The sequence below is a fragment of the Bidens hawaiensis genome, unplaced genomic scaffold, assembly GCF_021521415.1.
Source record: "Bidens hawaiensis isolate Kalapana, Puna unplaced genomic scaffold, B.hawaiensis_p1.1 tig00002572_1, whole genome shotgun sequence".
NCBI classification, from domain to species: domain Eukaryota; kingdom Viridiplantae; phylum Streptophyta; class Magnoliopsida; order Asterales; family Asteraceae; genus Bidens; species Bidens hawaiensis.
The window spans coordinates 2,163,391-2,189,910 of NW_027491140.1; the positions used below are offsets into that span (position 1 = coordinate 2,163,391).

The 26,520-nt window shown below is 34.3% G+C and overlaps 1 protein-coding gene, 2 long non-coding RNA genes and 1 pseudogene across 3 annotated transcripts; 2 read left to right on the forward strand and 2 right to left on the reverse strand.

Annotated features, from left to right (window-relative positions):
* Nucleotides 1-2,838: 2,838 nt before the first annotated feature.
* On the forward strand, nt 2,839-3,714 carry LOC143620432 (uncharacterized). Its single transcript, XR_013151336.1, has 3 exons — nt 2,839-2,871; nt 3,035-3,281; nt 3,629-3,714. It is a non-coding gene; the product is annotated as an uncharacterized LOC143620432 (long non-coding RNA).
* Nucleotides 3,715-9,954: 6,240 nt separating this feature from the next.
* LOC143620433 (uncharacterized) lies at nt 9,955-11,972 on the forward strand. Its single transcript, XR_013151337.1, has 2 exons — nt 9,955-10,182; nt 11,528-11,972. It is a non-coding gene; the product is annotated as an uncharacterized LOC143620433 (long non-coding RNA).
* A 1,596-nt stretch (nt 11,973-13,568) lies between these two features.
* LOC143620507 (receptor-like protein kinase THESEUS 1 pseudogene) lies at nt 13,569-16,801 on the reverse strand (annotated as a pseudogene).
* A 9,086-nt stretch (nt 16,802-25,887) lies between these two features.
* On the reverse strand, nt 25,888-26,199 carry LOC143620434 (uncharacterized). Its single transcript, XM_077092137.1, has one exon. It carries the CDS (start codon nt 26,197-26,199, stop codon nt 25,993-25,995), a length of 207 nt encoding a protein of 68 aa, XP_076948252.1. The 3' UTR covers nt 25,888-25,992.
* Between the last annotated feature and the right edge of the window lie 321 nt (nt 26,200-26,520).

Sequence of the window (26,520 nt, forward strand, 5' to 3'; positions counted from 1 at the left end):
TCAAGTTCAAGATCGTATGGCGAAGTTTGTGATTCAAGAAGCTTTGCCGTTTAGCCACTTCGACAACCCTCGCTTAACCGCCATGATTCGAGATACGCTTCAACCACAATACACTCATGTAAGTCGTCATACTCTTAAACGTTATTGTTTAAAATTGTGGAAGAAGGCCAAAGAGGTACTAATTGCATATTTTGAAAATATAAATACGGGAATAAACTTAACTAGTGATGTTTGGTCAGCTCCACATGGTCTACCCGAATCTTATCTTTGTGTCACCGCTCATTGGGTAGACCCGTCATCGTGGGAAATGATGAAACGCACCATTGCTTTCGAACTCTTTGAGTATCCACATACGGGAGATAATTTGTTTGAAATTTTAGATTATGTTATAAAAACTTATAAACTAGAAAATAAAATATTTTCAATGGCATTTGATAACGCGTCGAATAATACATCGGCGGTTGATAAATTAAAATTAAAATATACGCCGATTTGCAATGGTGTATTTTTTCACTCAAGGTGTGTTGCACATATCATTAATTTAATCGTGCAAGACGGACTTGCTTCGGATGAGGTTACATCGGTTATAAACGATTTTAGACTAATGATACATGAAGTTTTTAAGAAAAGTAAAAAAAGACAAATGGAATATAGAAAATTTTGTAAAGATACGGGAAGAAAAGCTTTGGGAGCTAATTGGGATGTACCTCATCGATGGAATTCCACTTGCATAATGTTTCAAAGTGCTTTGAAACAAAGAGAAACTTTACAAATGTTTCATTCTAGTCTTGCCGAGAATGATTTGGCAATCCCCTTTTCAAATGAGAAATGGGAAATTACCAATGACTTATCGACTTTTCTTGAAGTTTTTAAAACATCAACAACGAAACTATCGGGAACGTATTATCCGACAAGTCCCTTAGTTCTTTCGGAGTTATTTTTAATCGTTAACAATCTTAAAGAATTTGAAAATAAAAGTCCAATGTTTTCAAACATCATATTACCAATGAAGTTTAAATTAAAAAAATACTTTCTTGAATTGCCACCGGTTTTTACTTGCGCCGCCGCTTTAAACCCAATGTTAAATGTTACGGGGGTTGAATGTGTGATAGACGAAATTTTTTCAGCCTTAGATATGCATGAAGTTGACCCAAACTTTTCAACAGAGGCAAAAAATGATTTTAACTTGAATTTTAAATTTATGTATGACTTTTATTTAAATAAATATGGGTCAAACATACACATGCCTATGCCGGGGGGGTCTTCATCAAGTTTAAGTGCTACTAGAGTACGAGATCCCATGATTAGCCTTATGAACACCGTTTGCAACGTAACGGCTAAAAAACAAAGGGGTAACACCCCTTCAAGCGAACTAGGAAGGTATAGTGTAAATGATTACTCTACCGGTTTATCCGAAGAGGAATATGGCACTTTTGATGTTTTGGCTTGGTGGAAGGTAAAGGAAACCGAGTTTCCGATTCTTGCCACCATGGCCCGTGATTTACTAACCGTCCAAGCTTCTGCGGTAGCTTCGGAATCCGCTTTTTCTCTTAGTGGCAGGGTAATATCGGTGAGAAGAACAAGACTAAATTCGGAGTCGGTGGAGATGTGCATTTGCTTAAAGGATCACTTGGACTCAATCGATCGTATTCAACACGTAACCACTCACTAAGATGAAACACCACTTGATGTTCGAGTGCACGACGAACAAGAAGGCATTTCTACAAGTAATTCCGAGGAAGAAGTCGCCGCTCAATAATTACAACGAACAAGAAGGCTTTTCTAGAAATAATATGTCACAACTTTATATTTATAAGTTTAATGTTTTGTTAGTTTGTTTTTGAAGATTTTAAAACATGTAACCTTTTTTTTTTTAACTTCTTAAAGTAAATAAAATGAATTTTATGTTAATTGTTTTGTTTATTTTTCATGCTATACAAATACGAATCGTAGTTTAGAATCCAAATCGCAAACGAAAAACAAAAAAAAAACTAAATGCACTTGTATTGCAAATCCAATGAACAAGTTTACATTGTACAATGGTTACATATTTAACTGATGATGTTCCAACTGATGAAACTCTGCAACTGATGTGTCACTGATTCATATTTTGCATCAGTGACAACAAACTCTGCAACTGATAAATGTTCCCACTGATGAGTATTCCTCATCAGTGGCAACCTTCAGTAGTTGTCATCAGTGGCAACCTTCAGTAGTTGTCTTCAGTGGCAACCTTCAGTAGTTGTCTTCAGTGGCAAACATCTTCAGTAGTTGTCTTTTCTTCATCAGTTAATTGTTTATTTTTATGTTAATTGTTTTTTTTATTTTTCATGTTATACAAATACGAATCGTAGTTTAGAATCCAAATCGCAAACGAAAAACGAAAAAAAAAAAAATTTACACTGTAACCGGTTGGAACCGGTTACGGTACAGGAACCGGTTTAGGAACTGGTAAGAACCGGTTAGATAGGTTAGGGGTCCGAGGGTGGGAGAACCGGTTCGGTTCCCTAACCGGTTCGAGCCTGGAACCGGTTTAATTGAGGGTTTTGAATATAGGAACCGGTTCCGGTTCCTAGTCCCAAACCGTTTTGAACATGCCTAGTAATAATATCTTTTCACACGAAAACTATCTTTGAAACTAACGGCTAGTTCCGATTGTAAAAAAATAACAACCGAATAGGTTATATCTATGAAAAATCCATCACAAGATTAAATCCTACATTTTGTATTTCATCACATGAACCAAACTAGCAGTTAAAATCTTTAAAAAAATCCTTTTGGTATAAAATTTGCGGCGCACCTTACATGGGGTTTTAACTTTCAAGCCAAGAACAAAACCATAGCCTTCCAAAAGCGAAATCGAGACGGCAGGTGTGGAAAATTGTAATCAATTTCAAACGCCAGAACAAACAAATCATAAGTTGTATGATCTTGTTAATCAATTCCTAAAATAAAATTTTGATTTAAAAACCCCAATTTTTTATTTTGCTTTAAACCCTAATTTCGTTCTCAGTATCATCTTCTATGTCTGCAGCTTAGGTATTGATTCAAGCATGGAACAATTCAATCTTCTAGAAGGCAGTGGCTCGTTTAATGAACCTACGGTGCAGACTGATCGTATGACACAGGTCAAAACTGGTGGAAAACAAACCGGAAACGAAGAGAAGAGGGCTGCAGTTCATGAAGAAATCAAGAAGGTCAACCAGCTTCCGGCGCATAGCACGTATGCGACTCATCGAATGAAGGTCCTCAATAAAATTCTGCAGCTTTTATCTGTTCAGGTATGGAAAACAAACTTGTTTATTTTGAGTGGAAATCTATTCAAGTCATTCACATACGTGTGTTTCGGTCGAGTACTAGAAAAAAGGCCCGGTTTATATGTAAATGTTTTTCTAAAGATCGAATAAATACATAATGTTAGTGTTAATTACCCATATCTGTTATGGGCTTAAGTGCTTAAAGATGATTTCGGGCTCGTCTTGATATTGGGTGAGGCTGAGGTCCGACTGGCATTGTAGACGTGCTGCTAATAACATTTTGTAAATAGTGTTTTAGATTTCCTTTTCCTGTTTGCTAAGTTAGGTTAACTTGCGTATGGAATTGATAATGTTTTTTGTTTCGAATTCAGAGGACTGTATCACAAGATGAGGAGCTGGAGTTGCTTTTTGCAGGGCTTTCAATCTGAATATGTTGATGATCGGGCCGAGTGTTGGTCAGTTACCCAATATGTCTTGTGATGTTTGTGTTGTAATCGCATTCACATAAGCATAGGATTTAGATAGTAAACAGTTCACTGACATAAACAGTTGCTGTTAGGATTCTATTGCAACTCTTACTCAGCTTTTGTTTTCATAAACATTGGCACTTGGCAGTTGTTGATGGTGAATGTGGGATATTGTGGAAGTTTGGTTTGTGAAAGGAGAATGCTGTATAAATAGTTATAACGAGTACCTTTTGGTTTTGTATAGTTGTTAGATAAAAAACGTGTTGTGGTTTTCATCTTTGATTTATCATCTCTTCATAAGCTTCTGGTTTGTTCAATTGCTGTTGATTTTATTAGTTATTAGTCTTGCTTACATCTATTTTCTAGATTATGGTTCCATGGATCAGCATTGTTTTGATTCAGTCATTCCGTTTTCATCTTTGATTTATGGGTAGTTCAGTTCATCGATTATTAGTCTGGTTGATTTTGGTTCCAATGGTTTTATTTCAGGTTAGTTGATTTTGTTCCAACGGTTTTTAAGCTGTAAAATGTTTACCAAGTTTACTCCCTATTAATATTTTACAAATTTCATACTTTTTGTTATATTATTATTATTATTTTTTACTATTGGTTGCATAAAAAAAGAACTATTAGCTATGCAATTAAATAAGTACAAAATTTGTAAAGCATAAGAAATATTTTTGAAGTTTCATACTTTTGTTAGGTGCACATAAAACCTGTTTCTGAACCAAACCTACTCTTTGAAACTGGTTTGGACATAGAAACCATATGTTCAGGAGGATCAGTTTGTAATTCTCTCCATTAAAATCGGTAGGCCTGTAAATGAACCGAACGTTCGGTGAACTTTTGTGAACCGTTTGACGGGAAGTTCGCTTATGTTCGTTTATTTAATAAACAAACGAACATGAACAAAAATTTTGTGTTCGTTAAATTAAACGAACGAACATGAACACATGTTCTGTTCGTTCATTTATGTTCATGAACGTTCGTTTATGTTCGTTTATATATGTTTATTTATGTTCGTTTATGTATTAATAGAAAATAATTAAATATTATCTGGATAGGTCATCGGCTTAAAGGTTTCATATTTGTTAATTTGTGTTCATTTAAGTGTTTTAATTTAAGTTCGTTTATATTTGTGTTCATTTACATTTGTTCATACATGTTCGTTTAACTTTGTCCAGTTATGTTCGTTTAGATTTTTTAAACAAACTAACACAAGTGTCCATCTTTAAATAAACGAACATGAACATAATTATTTGTTCGATTAAGTGTCCGTGTTCTTCTAAAGTTAAATGAACAAACTTGTTCGTGTTCATTCGATTCATTTATAGGCTTTCATTATTCACATTGATGAATACATCGGTCTCAATCTCTAGGCTCTGCTGATTTTATTTGCGTTCGTTTGTGTTTGTGAACCGTTCGTGAACACATTAATTTCCTTAATGAACGAACACGAACATAAAATCTCATTTGTTACGTATTCGTGAACACATTATTTCCTTAACGAACGAACATGAGCAAGGCCTTGTTCGTGTTCGTTCGGTTCGTTTACAGCCCTAAAAATCGGTTAAACCATATGCACCGGTCAAGAAACCGCTTTGTAGTCAACCCGGTTTTGACCTTTTCTTAACCAACCCAAACTGGATTTTACTTTTGAACCGGCTTGCGCACCTTTGCTTTTTGTCATGATTTAATCTCGTGGTTTGTATATTGCGAGAAAGAGTTAGATTGTCAAGATTTGTACTAGTTATGTATTTATTGTTGTTAAAACTCCGATAATTGCTACATTTAATAAGGGTGATTATGTATGTAATTTGAGACGTATATTAAGATTATTTAGTATTTACAAGTTGTAATACTGACAAGGTAGCTCATTCTGAATAGAAGTGTTGTTATAGCTCATGTAACACCCCGGCTAAAACGGAATACGCCCGGGTGTGACGTACAGATCACTTCTATTCAGATCACTGAATAGAAGTGTTGTTATAGCTCGTAACACTATTTAACCGACAATAATTATATTTAATTCATTTCAATACATCACAAATACACAATCAAATATTAATACAATAAACTTTAAATTTTCGTCTCTTGTAACCTAATGGTCCAAGTATTCTATTCTTCGATCCTTAAACCTTAACCTGCAGAACGTTGAAAATAATATATTTTGTCAACAATAATGTTGGTGAGAATTCATATAGTTTTTGCATATATATATAATACGAAAAGCGTAAAATTCACAAGTCAATATGTATTGCCTAAATCATAAAGCAAAGAAAAGTAAATACATGATATTCCCGTTCGCTTGACAAAAGTCAAATCTACTAAGGAACCCCCGTTCGCCGCGCTACTTGGAGTATAGAATAATGATACCGCCATTAACAAATGGACGGCACAGGTATGTCCCGTCGGACCCTCCCGTTATGAGTGCATGTATCCACCAATAAAAACAGTAAACAACTAGCACATAATAACGCAGTTTACAAGCAATATGATTTAAAACAAATACATACAAGACACGCATGTGAATTTTAGTTTGGCACAAGAAAACCAAGTTTGGACGTGCTACACCCCAAAACGTGTAAAAGTAAAAAGGGGTTATGAAAACTCACCTTATAAATTGATGTGATAAGGAAACCTGAAATCGTCGAAAAGATTGAGAATGGCAAAGGAACCGAAAGCGTCACAAAAGTCCAAAAGAGCAAATCACACTACTACGATAAATAAATACGAGACTCAAACGACAATCTAACGAGATTAAATATTGTATAAGCTTATATTGGAAGTTTAGGAATTATTTTACTAGTTTTATAGATTTTGATTATTATATTAATATTTATGTTTTAACGGAAACGTGACTAATAATATAACAATATTAGTTATTGACGAAGAAACAAAGTTAACTTGTTCGGGATTCTTGAATTAATAATTACAAATTTAGAATTTTATTTGACGGGTTAATAAAATGAGTTTTAATGTTTTAAACTTTACGATAAAGGTTATTAACTATTTTTAATTAATGTTTTATGAGAGTGGAAGTTCGGGTTTTAAGCGAAAATAGTGAGATATTATTTATACTTAATTTATATAATTTTTATTTAATTTAATCTGATTTTTAAAAGTTAATTATGGTTTTAAAAAAATGATTTATAATGACTTAATAATAAATTATATTAAAAGAATTAACAACAAAAATTAAGGATTGACCCGTGTTTTGAACACGGGTCTGAGTGTTGTTATAACATGTGTTAACCAATTGGGCTAAGCCTTATATTCGTTTAAAATTTGGATTTGCTTAATTAAATACAATAATAGAAGTAAAAGGAAAATTAATAATGTTTATTAAAAATCTAACTCATAAAAACATATGCAAGACCCGAGTTTCGAATCCGGGTTTTCTTTACCACAGCTCAAAGACCTAACCATTGGACCAAACACAGTTGTTGTTTATTATAACAGAAATTATTATTATTATTATATATATATATATCAATACTAAGACTGCATCTTCTTCAAACAACAAAAAGAAACCCTAGAATAACAACTGCTAATTCGCCCTGTGTTCGTTAAGATTTATTTATGTTTTTTGTTATTCGGCTAACAACCAAAAGAAAACATATAAGGATTACCTTAATTGGTGTCGGAAAGGTGGTGGACGGAGTTTGGCGGGATTTCAACCTTGGATGAAGCAGTATAGGATAAAAGAGAGTATAATAATACGAATTGAAGTTGTGAGCGAGTTTTGATGTTAGTTGTGGTTCTATTTATACATGTAATTGCAACAGAGGACGTTAATTGGTGTTAAATGATAAGGGCCGATTTTCTGGCGAGGGTCACGGGATTTTGGAACGGATTTTAGGTTGTTATAATTCAATTAATATGTTGATTAGTGTTTATTACCGAAGACTAAAGCCGTTACCAGGTTTAATCGAGTTATTATGCGATATTAGGGGGCTATTTGGGCTTGGCCGGCACCGGAATTCCGGTCGCCGGGTTTCTTGCCGGAATTACGGGTGAAGGGGGGTGGGCTGGGTTTATTTGTTAATTTAATATATTTAAAATTAAAAGTGTCAGTTTGGCCCCCTCTAGTTTCAATTTATTAAATTTGAATTTATGTTACATTTACATATTAAACCCCTCAAACTTTCAAATGTTATATAAAATGGTTAAAGGTTAATGTGTTTGGATTATTTTCATATTATGCCCGATAATTTGCGGATCGATTAAACATTAAAAATACAAATTTTGATAATTGATCAAAATTTATATAAAACGAACGAGAAATGGTTTTCAAACGTCGAGAATACTTTATTAATGATAATTAATAAATATCGAAACTCGAGAATATAATAATATATATTTATATATATTCTTTATAAACAAGACCTAAATTTTGAAATGGGTTGAGTTTTCGTGTTTGAAAGGTAACGAATGTTACAGCTCATGCTAGTAGTAAAGAAATTCTATTAAAAATAAAACAAAGTATAAATGCACTCCTCTTTTAGGATCGTTAAAAGTTTTTTAAGACTCTAACAATCACGTTAAAAACCATCTCTCCATAAAGAACACAAAGATGCATGTGCTTGACACTAGTCCACTGAGCTCAATGAGTCGTGTTGAACACATTCATTTACTAAATTTGAATCACTTCCTCTCGCTCAAGGAATCGTTGATTTAGGTTGATCATCATAGGTTGAATTCTGAGTCATGTTTGCTTTGTGTTGTTGGAAGAATTGCTTCAAACCACTAGGGATTTAACAATTAGATAGATAAAAGGGTATTCCTATTCGTACATCTTTGTAAAGGGAATTCCATACGCACATCTCTGATAGTGACCTAAAGAGTGGTTTAGACTTCAAGATAGTATCCGTTGAGTGGATCATACTCCAAAGAATAAGACGAAGAACATGATAAGTTTTGCAACAATTTTCCTTTCGTCTTTCATTCATAAATAAAATGCCATTATTATATAGGCTATGAACACTAAACCTTTAGAGAAACTGCCAAACTACCTGTTAGTTGGTAATAATCACCAAGCCATGATCTGGTTATGGATGCTCTCTTTGACATATTCAGGCGGGCCAGAATTTCTGTTAAGAAATAAGCACCTGTGAATTTCCTTAATGACCATTCGGAGGGAAGATCATCTTTTCGACCGGTTGACCTTTTGGTGTTTGGATGGATAGGAGGAAAACATGCATGTGTGGATTTGACAGGGGTTTCCCCTCTGGTAGGCTTAGGGAGTAGTGGTTTCACAACCGGTCAAGCTGTTTTAAAAGCTACTTCGGGCAAGGTGATTAAACATGAGAAGACGTGTCTTGACAACCGACATGTATTTATTCCTTTTGCTTTTGACACTTTTGTTTTCCTTGCGCTTGAAGCTGTGGAGTTACTTACCAGTGTTCACCGGGTCATGCATAATAATGTTATGACTCAAAGATCAACAAATCTAGTTTTTAAAATATTGGGTTTTTTAATTCAAAAAGGGACAGTGGTGTAGCTTGTTGCTTGCTTGCTTTCTGTTTCGTTGAAATAAAAAACTTTTAACTTTAAAAGAAGTGTCAATATTATGGGACTAATTAAAGAAGCAATGCAGTAAACATGTGAACTTAGAGCAAGGTAATCCGACGCGGGAATGAGAACGTGAGCACGTAAAACCATTGTATACCTCCATATGACGGCGCATATTATCACACCTGTTGTCATAACATTTCTTTAAACATGTTTATAACGCAATATACAGTTCCAATGTAAATAATAACAATCAATAGGTGTACGTCAACAAATCTTATACCCTTATACGACCTTATAATGTCAAATCAACAAGGGGTTATCTACTTATCACTAACGCTATTCTCCCCTGAATAAAAACACTAGAATAAAGAAATTCCATGTGTGCTGTCTTAAAAAAAGAAAACCTACGTGTTAAACTTATCATTATTATTACTAAACATACAAACCTGCCGGTTACATTTATTATCTTTTAACTTTTAAGATAAAAAATATAGAGAAAGTTAACGTATAAATTAAATTAGCCTGCTAACTATAAGAATAAAGTAGTATAATTATATATATAAACAGTATAATTATATAATTACATCATAGTATAATAACATTATACTATAATTCGTCCTAACACGTTAATTTAATTTATATTCAATAACGTAAACATTGAGAGTGCAAGTGGCTTATAATCTTTGTTAACCAACCACTGAGGGACGGATAGCGAGAACCACCAAAACCACTCGCAAATCCTTTCCTTGCCATGGGTATCTGGAACGACCTCCGTTCCGTCGCCGGCCGGTTCATCAATTGGACCTCCTCCGACTCAGCTTCAGCCTCACGAAAGCCGGCTGTCGAATTGCCGGATCCGGTTCGCCGAGAGACCATAACTCGTGTTCTAACCGGATTCGGCAAGTTCGCCGTCGATTCTGCCGTTTATGATCCTCTTAAAGGTTAGTTTCCGTTTAGTTTCCGTCACAATCGTCAACGAATCTCGATACCGAATCCGAATTGCTAGTGTTACAGAAATTAGGGCTTCAGACTCTGTTTTATTTCGTATGTGTTGGTATTCAATTGTGTTTAGGAAAGTGAAATTAGTGGCTGGAACAATTCGATTCACTGATTGAATTTTAATTTTAGGTTTACTACAGTTTGTTTAACTGTGTCCATGATGATTTATGAGCTTTATTGAAATTAGGATTACGAACAATTGGATTCATCGATTGAATTTCAATTTTAGGTTTTCTACTGTTTTTTTAAGTGTAAATATGCTGTTTTTGAGCTTTAGGATTCAGAACAATTGGATCCACGATGATGATTTGTGAGTTTTATTGAAAATAGGATCATGAACAATTTGATTCGTCGATAGAATTTCAATTTCAGGTTTAGTATAGTTTGTTTAGTTTAGTGTATCGATGATTCGATGATGATCCATGAGTTTTTATTGAAACTAGGATTAGGAATAATTTGATTCACCTGCTCAGTTTCAGTTTTAGGTTTACTAGAGTTTGTTTTAAGTGTATTGGTGATGATTTAAGAGCTTTATTAATACGGATTAGGAACAATTTGATTTTAAACCATGCAATACTACACGTCAATTTTAACAATTACATAAAGGATCCAACTACAATAGAGAGGCAGGTAAGTGGGCAAAAGGCTGCAGCGTAACCTCCTTTTGAATGGCAAAACCAGTCCTGCTGAAAACGAAGTTGTGGCTCTTCGGCGTCGTTGAGTTCTACTAAAATCAATTTGGTTCACCTGCTAAATTTCAATTTTAGGTTTACTATAGTTTGTTTAAGTGTGTTGGTGATGATTTATGAGCTTTATTAATACGGATTAGGAACAAATTGATTTTTAATCATGCAATACTACACGCCAATTTTAGCAATTTCATAAATGATCCAACTAAAATAGAGAGGCAGGTAAGCGGCCAAAAGGCTGCAGCGTAACCTCCTTTCGAATGGTAAAAACGATTTTGCTGAAAACAAAGCTATGGTTATTCGGCGTTGATGAGTTCTACTAAAATCAATTTGGTTCACCTGCTAAATTTCAATTTTAGGTTTACTATAGTTTGTTCAAGTGTATTGATGTTGATTTATGAGTTTTACTGAAAATTAGGATTAGGAACAATTAAATTCGCTGATCGAAATTCTATTCTAGGTTTCCTACAGTTTGTTTAAGTGTATTGAAGATCTATGAGTTTCATGTATTGAGTTTTGGTATATTTTACGGTTTGTGTCGTCGTATACTTGTATGTGCTTTGTGGATAAATGATCATGCTCATCTGATTATGTGAAGGTGGTATGCAAGTATATAGGGTAGTTAAAGAAGGAATGAAGGATCAATCTTCTTTAGAACCTTCAAATTTGGACTATAAACCTCGACACACATTAATGATGGAGGAGATGCAAGCTCGAATGGAGAAAATGCAGGAGGATTTGCATATTATTAGGCTTGATGATGAAGATTCAATCTTATGCGCCAAGGATTTGGATCCTCGTAAGGAGGAACCAGATGAATCCAATGAACAACCTGCTGATGCGAAAACTGATGTCAAAAAGATCTTCATTCGATCACGCTTATGAAGAGAGCGTGATTTGGGGATTGCAAAATACATATGTGTTTACGAGTATTAGATTGTATAATACTTTGTGCCTTTTGCAGTTTTGTTGTTTTAAGTTGCATCTGGTGTGGAATAAACACTAGTACTTTACTATATGTATGTTAATATGTGATTTCACAATTTTCATGTCCCTGTTGATAGAAGCTGGTGGTACTAAGTATGATGATACCTTGCACATGGTAAAGGAAAACTTATCTCCTTTTTTCAAACTTAAGTCAACTTGTTTTTAATCTGTTGATTTAGAAAAATGAAGTTAGTGCTTGGTCTATATGTGCCCAATTTTTATTTTAGATGCATTTAAGTCGCTTGCGGCTTGTGTTGTTATACATGCTTCGATTAGGGGTATGAATTTTTAGCATAACAAACTGTGGATTAGGGTTTAGTCTAGAAGGTTCAAGTCAGTTTCAGGGTCGTAGTTGAGTTGTTATTTATGCTTCGATTCACTGGTGGTAGCCGGTAGGCGTAAGTGAGTATAGCAATCGGATGATCAATAACTAATTGAGTGACCAGGAACAACCGGCACACTTTTTTCAGTGATAATGTAAGAAAAACATGATCAAATATGAGATGGTAGGAAACGTGTGACAAATCATAGACTAAGATATGATGGTATATCATAAACCTTGGAAACGTCTCACAACATACGCGGTCGTGTTGTAGCACCAAAAGGTCCAAAGAGTCCACGAACCGACATGTTTGCACTCGGCATATGTTGAGAAATTCACATGAAGCCTTACGCTAACAAGTCTGCTGATAAGGGCAAGTGGTGAAATGAGAATGCCCAAACTCAAACTAATCAGTGAGAAATATTGGGCTAAGTAAAGGGTTTTGATTCTTGCGGGCTCGAAGAATATAATATGGGATGGACGAAGGAGTTAATTGAAAATAAAACCAACTTGGTTTCGAATTGAGCCGCCACTACAGCTATCGGATTGACTTTGTTGTTGAGCTAGTTGTGTTTCGTATATCAACGACCTTGATTTTATTGACTGAGCGTAGGTTGAGCATTATCGTTTTCAAAGTTCAAAACAAACATATTGAAAGTAGAACTTAATCTTTGTAACACTTATGATTATCTAACGACAAGTCGTAATTCTGATACAAATTTTATTTCAATTGCATGATGTGGAACTGAAGGTGAAAACGCTGCATTTACACAAGCCAGCAGAAGCATAAATGTTAGAATTCGCTCATGTTATTTGATCTGGAGTGTTACTCCCGGAGGAGGCACATCTTTGTTTAGAAACTGTAGTTATTCGGATGCATCAATACTATATAATCCGCCTATGGTTACTTCAGTTTTTTATCGACAATATCATCTCTTGGAGTGGTAAAAAAAAACAACCTATTGTTTTCTGATTAAGCTGTGAATCTGAATACTTGACGATGATTAACACTGCTACGTAGATCTTTGGATCGCCCATCTTCTCCGTGAACTACATGTGTTGCCTCTAGATCAGCCTAAACTTCTTTGTGACAATCTCAGTGGCATGTCCATTAAAGATCCGATTTCTACAAAAGGGCTAAACACATTGATACGGGTTCTACAAGAGAACCATTTTCAAGAACTCTCTTTGAAGACTTGCGCGTCAAACTCTATGATCGTCCACCTATTTCTTGAGGGAGCATTAACTATAATTTTAAAAACGGATCATAAAACTATCATTCGAGTTTAATCTATTTGTTATAATTGTGTCCTATATATATAAATAGGAGATTATATCTGATTAGTTTTTCTTATATTAATCCTCAAATATAACCATCTGTTAAATTTAAACAAAATAAACAATGATATGTTATATAACTGCATCCGATTTTCAAAACTCGTTCGATAAGCCATCATGGTACATACAAACACATTGTATAGCACAGCTTATAGCAATCATCTTTACTTAGCCTATATATGTATACTAATAACCGAATAAATGATCACAAAATAAATGCACACATAACATATACTATTATACTAGCCGTAACAAACGCAATAAACAATCTTCCATTCGATCATCTTCCTCGAGGATTAACGAGCTGGGAAAACACTGCACTAGTAGCCTCTTCATCGGTGCTTGAGTGCACCACATCAATCATACTTGTGCTATTCTCAGACGGCTCGATCTGAGTCAACGGGACCGCCTGAATATGATTCATGCTATTATCATCTAGCTCCATTAATGCCACCGCGGTTTCCTCAAGTTGCAAAGAATATTCCAGATTCCACAAAACATCACCCATTGACGGCCGGTCAACACCGTACTCAGCTAAACACTTCTCAGCCGTCTCACCAAACTTCTTTAACGATGCTGGATTCATTTTCCCGACAAGATACCCGTCCATAATCTGGTCCAACATGCCCTTCTTTTGCCAAGTCATCGCCCACTCAGCAATGTTGACTTGCTCGCGTGGAAGCACCGGGTTTAAAGCCGGTCTTGAACATACAACTTCCATTAGCACAACACCAAAGGAATACACGTCTGATTTTTCAGTCAACTGTTGTCTTCTGAAATACTCGGGATCTAAATACCCGAAACTACCCTTGACCGCCGTGCTCACATGGGTCTGGTCAAGATCCGGGCCAGCTTTCGAGAGCCCAAAATCCGCGACTTTTGCAACGAAATTCTCGTCTAATAATATATTGGTCGTTTTGACATCGCGGTGAATAATACTCCGCGTTACACCCGTGTGAAGATAATGCAGACCTCGAGCTGCACCGATACAAATCTCGAGGCGTTGCTTCCATGATAGCGGGGGTAAATCCGTCCCATAAAGATGACTTCTTAATGGGCCGTTAGCCATATACTCGTAAACAAGAATCATTTCTGACCGTTCGTCACAATACCCGATAAGCGACACAAGATGTCGGTGTCGAAGCTTCGATAACATTTCTATCTCGGTTCTGAATTCCGCGAGCCCTTGTTCGGATCTCGGGTTTCCTCGCTTAACCGCCACGTGGGTCCCATCTTCCATTGTTCCTTTATACACCCGACCGAACCCACCAACACCGAGAAGTAAATTCTCATCAAATCGGTTCGTTGCTTCCATGATTTCTTGAATTGTAAAGTTTCGACCGAGGTTACATGACGATATGCAGCTTGCAGTCCCGCTTTTTTGAGACACAGTCGATACTTTTGTCATCGTGAGTGAGTTCCCGTTACCGTGTAATGGAAGTGGTAACCATGACGGTTTTTGTTGACCCGTTTTTGAGCGTTTCGCAACAAAACAATAACAGCATAAAACCAAAACAATTATAGCAACCGAACCGGCTATAACGCACCCAATAACAAAGCCCATTTTATTGGATTTCTTTGATGGGAATAATACAAGATTCTCAACGGGAGTAAGACCGTCTAAGCTTCTAGCCCCGTTGCTAATTTTTAAAACTTCAAGACCATTCAAAACCGCGTTTTGATCTTCTGCAACACTATCGGGCCCGATACTTACAGTCAAAGTGCTTACACTACCAGATGAGTTGCAGACAAAATCTTTGTAAACAGGCACATCGAGGTTACCCGTTAAGCTCGATAAATCAAGATCCGCGTAAGCAGTTTCAGAATTTATGAACAAATTGAACACGAGGATGTTTAGCGTAGAGCTCACAATGTCACAAAAATGTGCACGAACAAAGTAAGTGAAACCGGGGTCAACCGGAAGAACCCAAGTGATGTTGAAGTCCACGTCAGGAACATTAGCATTTCCCATTGTTTGAGCGGTTGCATACACCCAATTCGGTGCGATTTCGGGTGTGACGCTTTCAGTGTATTTTATCAAAGACGGGTTAATCGTGACACTTGCGCCCGACCCATTAACATGAAGATAGTTTTTATCGTTTTCCCATGTTCTTCCCAATGTGTCATTTTGCGGGGTGAGTTTTGGCCCGCCCATGTTTAAACGGTATACAGTCTCAAATGCTTGGTTTGAAAGACCGGTAATTGTGGTAAATGGGAATACGGAAGTGGCTTCGCTTGGGATCAGATAATCGGGGACGGAAACGACTTCAATCGCATTGATGAATGCAATTGAATTGTTTGAAGGGGTAAAAGTTAAAAGCAATGAATAAGAAGTCACATTTATCAAATATTCTTTAAACAAATGAGTTGAAGAATTGTAGGTTTTGAAAGTGTAGTTGTTTAAGAGGACAAAGTTTTCGGTTACTACGGTTAACGAAGCCAATGTGAGGTTGTGGCCCGGGATGGGGTAAAAGTAGAGGCGGATCCAGTGTCGGCCCGCTTTCTTGATTTTGAAATTATAAGAGGTTGTGGTGGTGAACACTCGGGCCGATCGGTGGACTGGTAACGGAACAGTGGAATTCGAATCAACCACATTTGAAGTTTTTTGACTGGTTAAAGAAACTGTTGATGATTCGTATGAATCGGGAATGTAGGTTTGACCAAGAAATGTGACATTTTGGGAAGAACCACAGGCAATTAAGTAGTTATCAACAGGACTGAATGAATCAGCTGATGATGATGGGTGAATATGCGCATAGATAAAAAATGCAAGAACTAAAGATACCCACTTCATTTCTTGAAAATGTGAACAATTTATAATCTTGACACAATCCAACTTCAAGAAACTGATTCTCTGAAGATTTGTATACTTGAATCCCTTAAAGGTTCAATCTTTGACACAATCCAACTTCAAAAGGCAAAATGCAACCATTAGATAAAGCTTCAATCTTGATAACAATTTGAACTTAAAGATTCAATCTTGACACAACCCAACTTCAAGAAACTGTTTTTACTGAAAGTCTGTTTAATTTAATCCCTAAATTGGTAACAATTTGAGCCTAAAGATTGCATCTTGAGGCAAATGTCTAGCTACAAAAAGGATTAAACAGCAAGAATTCAAGCAACCCACTTCAAGAAACTCATATTCTTGGATATGATAACCTTAAAACCCCAAAAATAGTGATGAATCAAGCTTAAAGATTCAAAATTGAGGCAAAACAAGCAATGGGTGCTTCACAAATTCAAAGAAATTAAGAACCCCGGAAATATATATATTCAAAGCAATGTACTAGGGTTTTGAACTGAACAATGGCAATGGGTGGTGCAAAATAGCTTGACCTGTAAGTAGTTATTAGTACCTCATTTGAAATGCTGACAAAAGATGATGATGATGATGAACAGTACGAAAGCTTTTAGAAGTGAAACTGTGCACAGCTCTTTCCAGGCTGGTTGATTAGGCAAGAAATAAAAGAAACGCGTGGAACCCACAACTAATTAATGGTTGGGTTGGTTCAATGGTTCGACACCATGGGGTCTCACTCGCTATTTTCCGCTGGATTTGTGACCATTATCCGTAAGATTGTTGGACCTGAAAATGTTTTTTATATTTGTATAAATATTTTACGTCGGTATTTCTACTTTATTAGGTTTTTATTGTTGTTCTCATCCCATCCCATCCCAAACTCCAAACCAAAAATTACACTAAAAATAACTTTATTTTCTCTCTTCGTTTCAATTAAATAATACTTTTTATATCTTGTATCATTACTTTTTCTTTTTCCTTCACTCACAATCACTTTCAAAATATATTAAAAAATTATAAATGATGAACAGTAACTTTTCAAATATACAGAAAAATCACTACTTTTTTCTAAACTATAAAAACTCTTCACAACACCGTAAATCACTCTCTAAATTATAAAAACACCCCTCACATAATATAAAGGGTTGGATAAGAATGCTCTAACATGCATACATATTGAGTACCATAATTTTTTTTATTTTAAAGCCATATCACATATGATAACTTGTTACTTTCACAAATGTTCTAATATATGTATCGAAAGATTTGGTGAGCTTTCAAATTTGTGTTTGGTTTTACGTATGCGATGGGGGATCATTTGGTAAAACATGATTACATGACTTTTTTACTTTCTAAAAATTACTAATACGATGGTATTTTCGACAATGGTTTGTCGATCTAAATTCCTTTGTCTCGATTCAAGTATTATGCGATCAATTTAAGTTTTTTATTTCAGTGGCGGAGATAAGGATTTTTTTTTCTATGGGTTCGGAAATTTTCTGTACATGCGTTTTTTTAGCGTCAAAGTTTCGTACCAAAACGAGTCGGGGGGGGGGGGGGGGGAGGGATAAATAAAATGCAATTTCAGTATCATAAAAAAACATACATTATTAGCACTCAATATAATAAAAAGTCATTTTAGATATATATATATATATATATATATATATATATATATATATACTTATTTTAATTGTTCCCTACGCGTTTTCTTGTTTTGAAAATAATTCATAATATTTTCAATTTCGACTAAGTAAAAGAACCGTTTCTTCTATATAGCAAATGCAAGCATCATTCATATAATAATTCATTGGGTATTAGCATTTAAAAGTCACTTGTTTAGGTATTCAACTTTCAATTTTATAACAAAGTTGGGTACTAAATCTAATATCCGTTAAAAGCTTAACAAAATGGGAGGGTACTTTCGTCATTTTCTAAAAACTAAAATATATATAAATATGTTATCTTCATTATATGATATTATCACTCAATACCCAAAGTTTGATTGATCTCCTTCACACCACCGCTACCCATTGCCGCCCCTTAGCCACCTGCCATAGTCACATATTTCGCGGTTCGCACCATTACGGTAACGAGGAACAGGAAAGCAATTCGCTAGTGGGAGTGTATTCGGTATGTATGGGGTAGGTTTATTTCGGTCGGCCCGGTATGATGTACCATAGAATCCGGTTCGATATTTCCAATTTAAAACAGAATTTACCAAATTCAGTTTACCATAACATAATATAAAATTACCAAACCTACCATACACAACCCAAACTTTTTTACTATGTTGTTGAAGTAAAAAATACAGATCTTTCTATGTCTAACAAATCCACATAATTGGCCTTCTTTGGTAGTTGCTGATGAAAAATTCTCCATCATGGTGAATTTTGATAGAAAAAAGCTTTGGATGAAAGCCTGAACCAAAAAATTTCAATTTCATCTTATTAGCCAGAACAGAGGGTCTAAATAGCATATCATTGCCAAAATTACGTACCGTAAGCCATGTTGAATTGTTTGTTTGCCCTAATCGTGCCTCTTTGTCTTCTCTGTATTACAACAATGGAGTGAAGAAAAAGGAAGGAAGCAGTTACACGTTAATATGGTGGATTAAAGGTGTAATGACAAGATTGCCCTTAGTTTTTTTTCACATGACTCCCATTTTATTAAGTTTTTAACGAATGTTAGACTTAGTACCCAACTTTTTTACAAAACTGAAAATTGAATACCTAAACAAGTGGCTTTTAAATGCTAATACCCAATGTTGTTACTTTCATGAAATTGTAGGCACCAATTATATTGTTAAGTCTTAATTTTATATAATTAAAGTATGGGTGGGTTATTATTTTATTAGCCATTTATAATGTTTTGTTTAGTAATTTTTATAGTTTTTTTAAAAGCCCCTTATATTTTATAAAAATCAAAATAATTACTTAAAAAAAATTTACTAATTTTTTCATAACCTATGGGTTAGAATATTTTCTACTGGGTTCGCTCGCCAAAAAAGAATGAGTTATTTCGTTACTTCGATACTATAGGCTATATATAAAACCGAAAAGGGACCGGGTTCGGCCGAACCAGGTAGTTATAGTGTGGCTCTGCCACTGCATTGTATTTTCTATTGGACATAAAAGATGTAGAGGATAGAGATGGAGCAATGCCGGCTTTAAGAGAAGGCCGGGTAGTCAATGGATCCCGGCCTGACACCCCGCTAGGGCCAGATTTTTTTTTAATTTATATATATTTTTATGAAAAACAATATGTTTATTTAATGTTTCAACTTAACTACACAACCATTGGCTTGGTTTAGTGGCAAAGGGTTATAACTTTTAAACAAAAAGGTTGTAGAGTCAAATCTCACTTGAGAGACATTTTAACCTTATTTTTATATAAAAAGTGTTTTACACCACCCAAATTATAATCAAGTAAGCCATTTAAAAATTAAATGGTTTAAACCTAACAAACACCCATTTTACTTGAGGCCCAAAAAATTTTTAACCTTTCGCCCAAAAAATTTTGACAATTCTCGGAGACGGGCATAAGATAAGACGAAGCAGAAAATGGTGAGACGAGGATGGGTTATGGTTGAAGGGATGGCGTTGGTAGTATTACACTATTACAAAGTATGTTGGATGTTGACATGAGCTGTTTGTTCTCTGAAATAGAAGATTTTGGATTACCAATATTTTCCTTCTTTTTTATTCAATGCTATTTTTATTGCTATATTTTGGGTAACTACTACCACCACTGCCAACAATTGGTTATGACTGCAATAATCGGTGGAAAACAAAGAGGTAGAAATCGAGATCCATGATCACGACGTGATTTCTGTTAGCCACACTTCCTCCTTCTGCCACAGATATCACCATCAATTTCATCTAAAGATATTGTTAAAGAAGAAATGGTCTTGCGAGCTCCCTTTTCTCTCACTCTACACGTGATATATAGAAACACATGGATGCCATTATACAGTAATTAAGGCACCGAATATGGGTCACAGTGTACAAATTTAATTATGCAGAGATTGAGTTGAATACTAAAATTAGGGGTGCTGAGATTTCGATTGGCATTCGAAATTCAAATTCAGTTTAAAAAATTCAAATTCGATTCGTATTTGAGTATATTAATCGAATACGAATCAGATATGAATTTATGATTTATTATTCGATTCGGTTCGAAATTTGAATTCAAATTATATATACATATACATATATGTATGTATATAATTATTTGTTTTAGTTTGTGTCAAATCTATAAATAATAAATGTCCATTACAAATTAATTAAACCGAATATGTCATATTATTGTTTTCTTAGCCCATACTATTATCGGTGTTATTGACTTCTCGTTTTGAATATTTTGAATTTTATACTATTTGTACTTTAGTTTTGAAGTTATTATCATGTGGTATTATAGTTATTTTAAATTTATATATTTTTTTTGGCAATTATGATCATGGTTTTATGAAGTTTTTGGCATAGTAAACTTGAATCAGATTGAATTTATTCGAATTCAAATTCGAATTGGATTTCAAATTGGACATATAATACGAATACGAATGCGAATAGTTTAACTTTTAATCGAATATGAATACTAGCAAAAAAATAGTTATTCGAATTATTTGATTCGATTTAACTTGAAAATTCGTTATTTGATTTGATGGACACCCCCTAACTAGAATAAAGACATACCATATTTGTCTTTTTGTACGATTGCATATTGGTAGGGAAGATTCGTTTCTTCCAAGTATATATATCCAAAAACTAAGGTTTGTATTTACACCTGTTTTTCATTTTGACGATCTTTTTGCATTAGTATTATATTATCTTATTAATTTTAGAGCCCGTGTTATATACGAGATAATTCAAATTATAAAATTATAATTAAAATAAATAATTACATAACGTAAATGAAAAAAAAATATATTACATCTATGCTTGTATCTATACAATATGTACATAAATTGATTTTAATTATATCACAAAATGGTTTTTTTAAATGAACTTAATAAAAAATGCCCGTGCAAAATCGTACCCGAGAATGCTTCTTTCTATTGAAAAATTCATTATCGGTGTCATATATGTATAATTGAAAGAATTTTGGTTATGAACCAATTTCGAAAATAGGACTTCTCATATGATAGTAGTTCTAACCACTCAGCCTAAATACAAAGGAGGCGTTACCTTTATTGATAAATTTATCAATTTACCACCCATCAAAGGAAAGTAAAATATTAAATTGTAACAATGGACAACATAAAAAAGATGTTGATAAGTTTCAGATGCCTTCTCGACTTTGTCATAATGACAACATAAAAAATAACATACTAACCTATTTAATTTTGTGAATATTTTGTTTCATTTGAGCATAGTTTTGCATGACATGCTTCCCATACAACGTTCTGATCACCATTGAAGGAAAAATTAATGTTGACATAAATATTTGAAATTTGATAAAAGTTAGAAGCATTGATAGGCATGGGGGTGGCATGTCAAAAGTGTTCACAATCTTTTCTTAAGTTTTAATAGTTGAGGGAAAAATTATCAATTTTTTGTCAAATCCCGAACCTTTTGATTATTTCAAAAAATGCCCTTAAAAATAAACTTGAAACCCGAATAATGTTATAAAATTTTAATTTCATACTTTTGACATTTTAAAGTCAACACTTTGAACCCATAACAAATTTGACGATAAATCTATTTTGTATTCTCAAACTTTTAGAAATACACAAAATTTTCATTTTTGACCCGTAAAAAATTTTGACCTAAATGTAGTTAACTTGTACCAAACAATCTATTTACCAACTTTTAACCCATAAAATCAAATTTAACTTTCACAAAAAACTCGAAACAATTTTCATTTGAAAAACATGATTTATTGTTGATTTTTGGAATTCATCAAGTATTTTGAAATATATAGTAAAATAATATGTTAATATTTATATTTATAAAAATATATAGATATTTTATAAATATAGTGTAAAAGGAAAGTGGATAATTATTGATTTATTACATATATTATGGTATATTAGTTTTGGAGGGAAAAACTGTGAGAATTAACCAAACATGATAAGCGTTCCTATTTATTTTACTTTATTAGAATAGGTAGATGTCACATACTCCATTTGAACCAAAATAATTAAAACCGGGTTGTTACAAATTCGAGCACCGAAAAATAGTAACCTTATGAGAAGATATATTTTTTTTACTCCGGTACTGTTTGTCGCTCGCATGTGGGGGATACCATCGACTTATGTGGAGGAAAGAACATAGAGGCCGGTTCGCAGGCATGGATGACAGTGAATGAGTGATTAAACTCATGATAGAGAGGTTTATGATATTTCAAGCAGTTTGTGAGGAGTTTTCCAGGAAGTTACCGCAGGAGAGGAGAGAGGAATCATAAGCTCTAGTTACATATACTATTACGACAATGTGCCTTCTTCCATTTGTCATTTGTTGACCTAATTCTGAATATACACAAACTCATGATAATTTGTTTTGCGACATTTTTGGGGCAAAATTTAACGACCACTTTCACGGAAGTAGTTATATTAAATTTATATTGACTAGACTAAGATCGAAAACAAGTAAACAACTATCTCATATCAATGATCATAAATATTTAGTTTTAATGGTAGAGAAGTAGGACTATTCGTACAAGATTCATTTTGTCATGTGAACGATGCTCTGGACATCACTTATTTGCTAGTAAAGTACAAGAACCATATTGATGACAAGTGCAGTCCCCTTTATCGCATTTTGGTCCTCACCATGTGAGGGCATACATTACTTGAGTACCCTGAAATAATTATGACATGATCTTTTCATATTATGTCACTTCCCTATAATATACGCTCGTTCAACAACTAGTTGATCATACTTTTCATTGTAGTAATACAATTTGTCAAGTTTATTTGCATGGACGTGAAGAGTGCTAGAGAACTTGATAAGACTGTTAATTTATTACTAAGTCATTAAGATTATGTAATAGTAAGTTAGTAACACATCAACTCATTCTGAGTTTGGGTGCTACAATTTCCATCCATAGCTACAATTAACATCAATACTCAAATATTTAGGTAAGAAGATAGTTATCTAGCTAATAGGTTAATCCAAAGGGATCATGAAAAAACATGCTTAATGTGGCCCTACTTGTGAGAAAGAACAACTTAAACTATCCCAAGTCATTAATGATAACATCAATTTTGGTCCTGGCGCTTCTTGATGCAAATTGTGATAATAAATCAACACATAGCGAACCGACTCCACACAGGACCACCGAGACATTACACCTGCTAGCCATGCTTTTGAATACAGTATTGAGACTTTACACCTTCCATTCATGTCTCTTGATTTTCTTTGTCGTTGATGATTTAATGATCATATGTATCCAGAAACCCTTTTCAAGCTATCCTTACCCAATGTGTTAATGCTTCTTTGACTATTTGTCTTGAAAGTTTATATAGTAACGCGACTTCTTATATTTTAGAAATTTTATTGACTAATAACATTTTCAATTGTGAACTATTTAATTGTAGTTCCCTATTAGTTAATTTTTCACCTCTTACGATCATCACACGCCAACATGCGGAATTTATAGCTTTGACACAGCTGCTTGCCCTACCTATCCCTTCACACCGCTTCTACAGCTTATGCTATCCCCCCCCCCCCCCGGCTACGTACATCATGGTTTGTATCGACTCCCAATCTTGCATCAGCTGATTAGGTAGGTCTATAATGCCGCGTAAATCCCACATGTTCTTAAAATGAGTCCTTGCAAGAGCTTCCATTAAAATGTCAGCTTGCTCTTTGCCACTAATATGCTTGACCACCTCTTTGTTCTAATATTAATCCAAGTCCCGAATTGATAGTATAAGAGCACGTTAATTGGATAATCGAGCCCAAACACTATTATTATAACCAAGAATATATACTAAAAAAAACTTTGATACAATGCGAGCTATAATTCGCTATGTATAGGCTAGCCTAGACTCTTACTATAACTCAGTAGCTCAACTAGGACTGCTAACCAAATTGCTTGGACTTCAAGTAATTGCTAATAAATTAGAATTTAACCAACTTGTTATAATCCAATTAGAATACCAACTTTGTTCAGTTTGTCAACTTTGATCATTTCATATCCACCATCTTATGAATACGGTTCAGAATTACCATCATGCATTATGAGTCACTCATTTGAGCTACTGGCGCTCAACATCATTTGTTTCTCTCATTTTCCTTTTTTTTGGGACGACCAACTAAGTAACGCCGGGTACTCCGTACGCGGCCCCCATTGGCTAAAGGTTACCCGAGCCTGCCACGAGTCCCAACGGACGGAGCCCCTAGCGGTCCACCTATTGAGGGATTCCCCGGATAAAACCCGACCCTCATGCCCGCCAAACGGCATGACAGCGAGAAGCCGGTAAAACCGGGTGAAATCAGGACTCGAACCCTGCCCCCATATCTCATATCTCTCATTTTCTACTCAATCAAACACAAGACATGAGTTTATTCATCCATATTCATATTTTCATGAATTTAAATACCCTAGAAGTACTTCAAAACCACAACAAAATTGTTTTAAAGATTATTTCCCACCTTAAGGGTATGCTTGGATGAGAGAGAGATTACAAAAAGAAACGTAATCAATAAATATAGTTCGCTAAACTTATTGAAATGTGAACCATAATTAATATTATTAGTGTTTTTTTTATTTTCATTTTCTAGTCTAACGTTTCTCCTGTATTTTCTCCCATAATTCGGGAACATGTGTATTGCCTGTTATTTTATCTTAGAAAAAACGGTGTTATTTTATTATTACAATTTTCTGATATAATCATTTTTGGAAACATAAGACACAATGATAAAAAAAAACACAATAACGTATTTTTTTTAATTTCTATAAAACAAAGTTATATACATATTAAAGATAAAAAATGTTTGTTATTATATATATATATATATATATATGTGTGTGTATAACTTTGTTTTATAAAAATAAAAAAAAAATACGTAATATATATATTTTAAAATGTCGTACGAAAAAGTAACAGACGTTTTAAAGTGATGAAATAAATAATATGTGAACTGCATATGACTAGAGAAAACATATGTTTTTCTATTTATGCCATTTCCTTTTTGGTCCCCATTAAACACATGACAATCAATTATGGTTTCTCATCATTCTAATTTTTGTTATCTTTATAGAATAACTCAACCCATAATATATATATATATAACTACTGGACTAACAATCAAAAATTTTAATTGTAGAGTTCTTTCGTCTACAGCTGCTGCACCTATATATCACGCGAAAGCAATAGTTAAGGTTCGGATTTTTTAATCCACAGTGAATGTGGAAGTTGCCTAAGATGTTATCAAAAGAAAAGCAAAATGAAAAACAAAATCATTGCTTTAAGAACCTAGAATTTGAACTCCAGGATGGCATTGAAATGTCTTTATATATATATAAAAAAAAGGTATACAACCATGCATACAGAAAACAAGAAGGAAACAAAACATGTTCGTATCAGTGTCCAACCTCTATTCACTTTTATGGTCGAATCACCATAGATACCAGCTGAATCATTTACCACAGTAATATAAGAAAATTATCGATAGCTTTTAAGAATGGCACCACAAAACGTACATATGATAGCCTTCCAAGATCTCCAATAAAATGGGATGTAGCAAAATCTAGTCGCGGTTAACATGTCGGCGACTTTGGCTCCTCGGCCGCACCTTGAACATGATCCGGCCACAGGTTTGGTTCGGCGTATCCTTCGAGTCTGGTTCACCAAGAAGCAAAATACAACCATTAGATAAAGTTTCGGTTATCAAATATTTTTTGGACAATATTTGAATGATTTGGGGTGGTGTTTTGGACGAAATTGTGATGGGAATATGCACATGGTCTCGGGTTTTATAAGCAAAGCGTACGTACAAACAAATTGCTAGTGATGGGTGGGGTTTTATTAGCAAGTGGTACATGTATGGGTGGAGTGCTATGAGTTGTTTTACTGCCATGTGTGTACGTTGGTGTTTTAAGTTTGAAATTTTTTTCAACGACGAACAAATAACATATGTATTATTATAATTTAATTTATAAAATACTAGCTTTAGAACTATATGTTTAAAAC

Excerpts from the sequence above, each read along its gene's own strand:
- LOC143620434 (XM_077092137.1), bottom strand. The coding sequence starts at position 26,199 with ATGGTTGTATTTTGCTTCTTGGTGAACCAGACTCGAAGGATACGCCGA.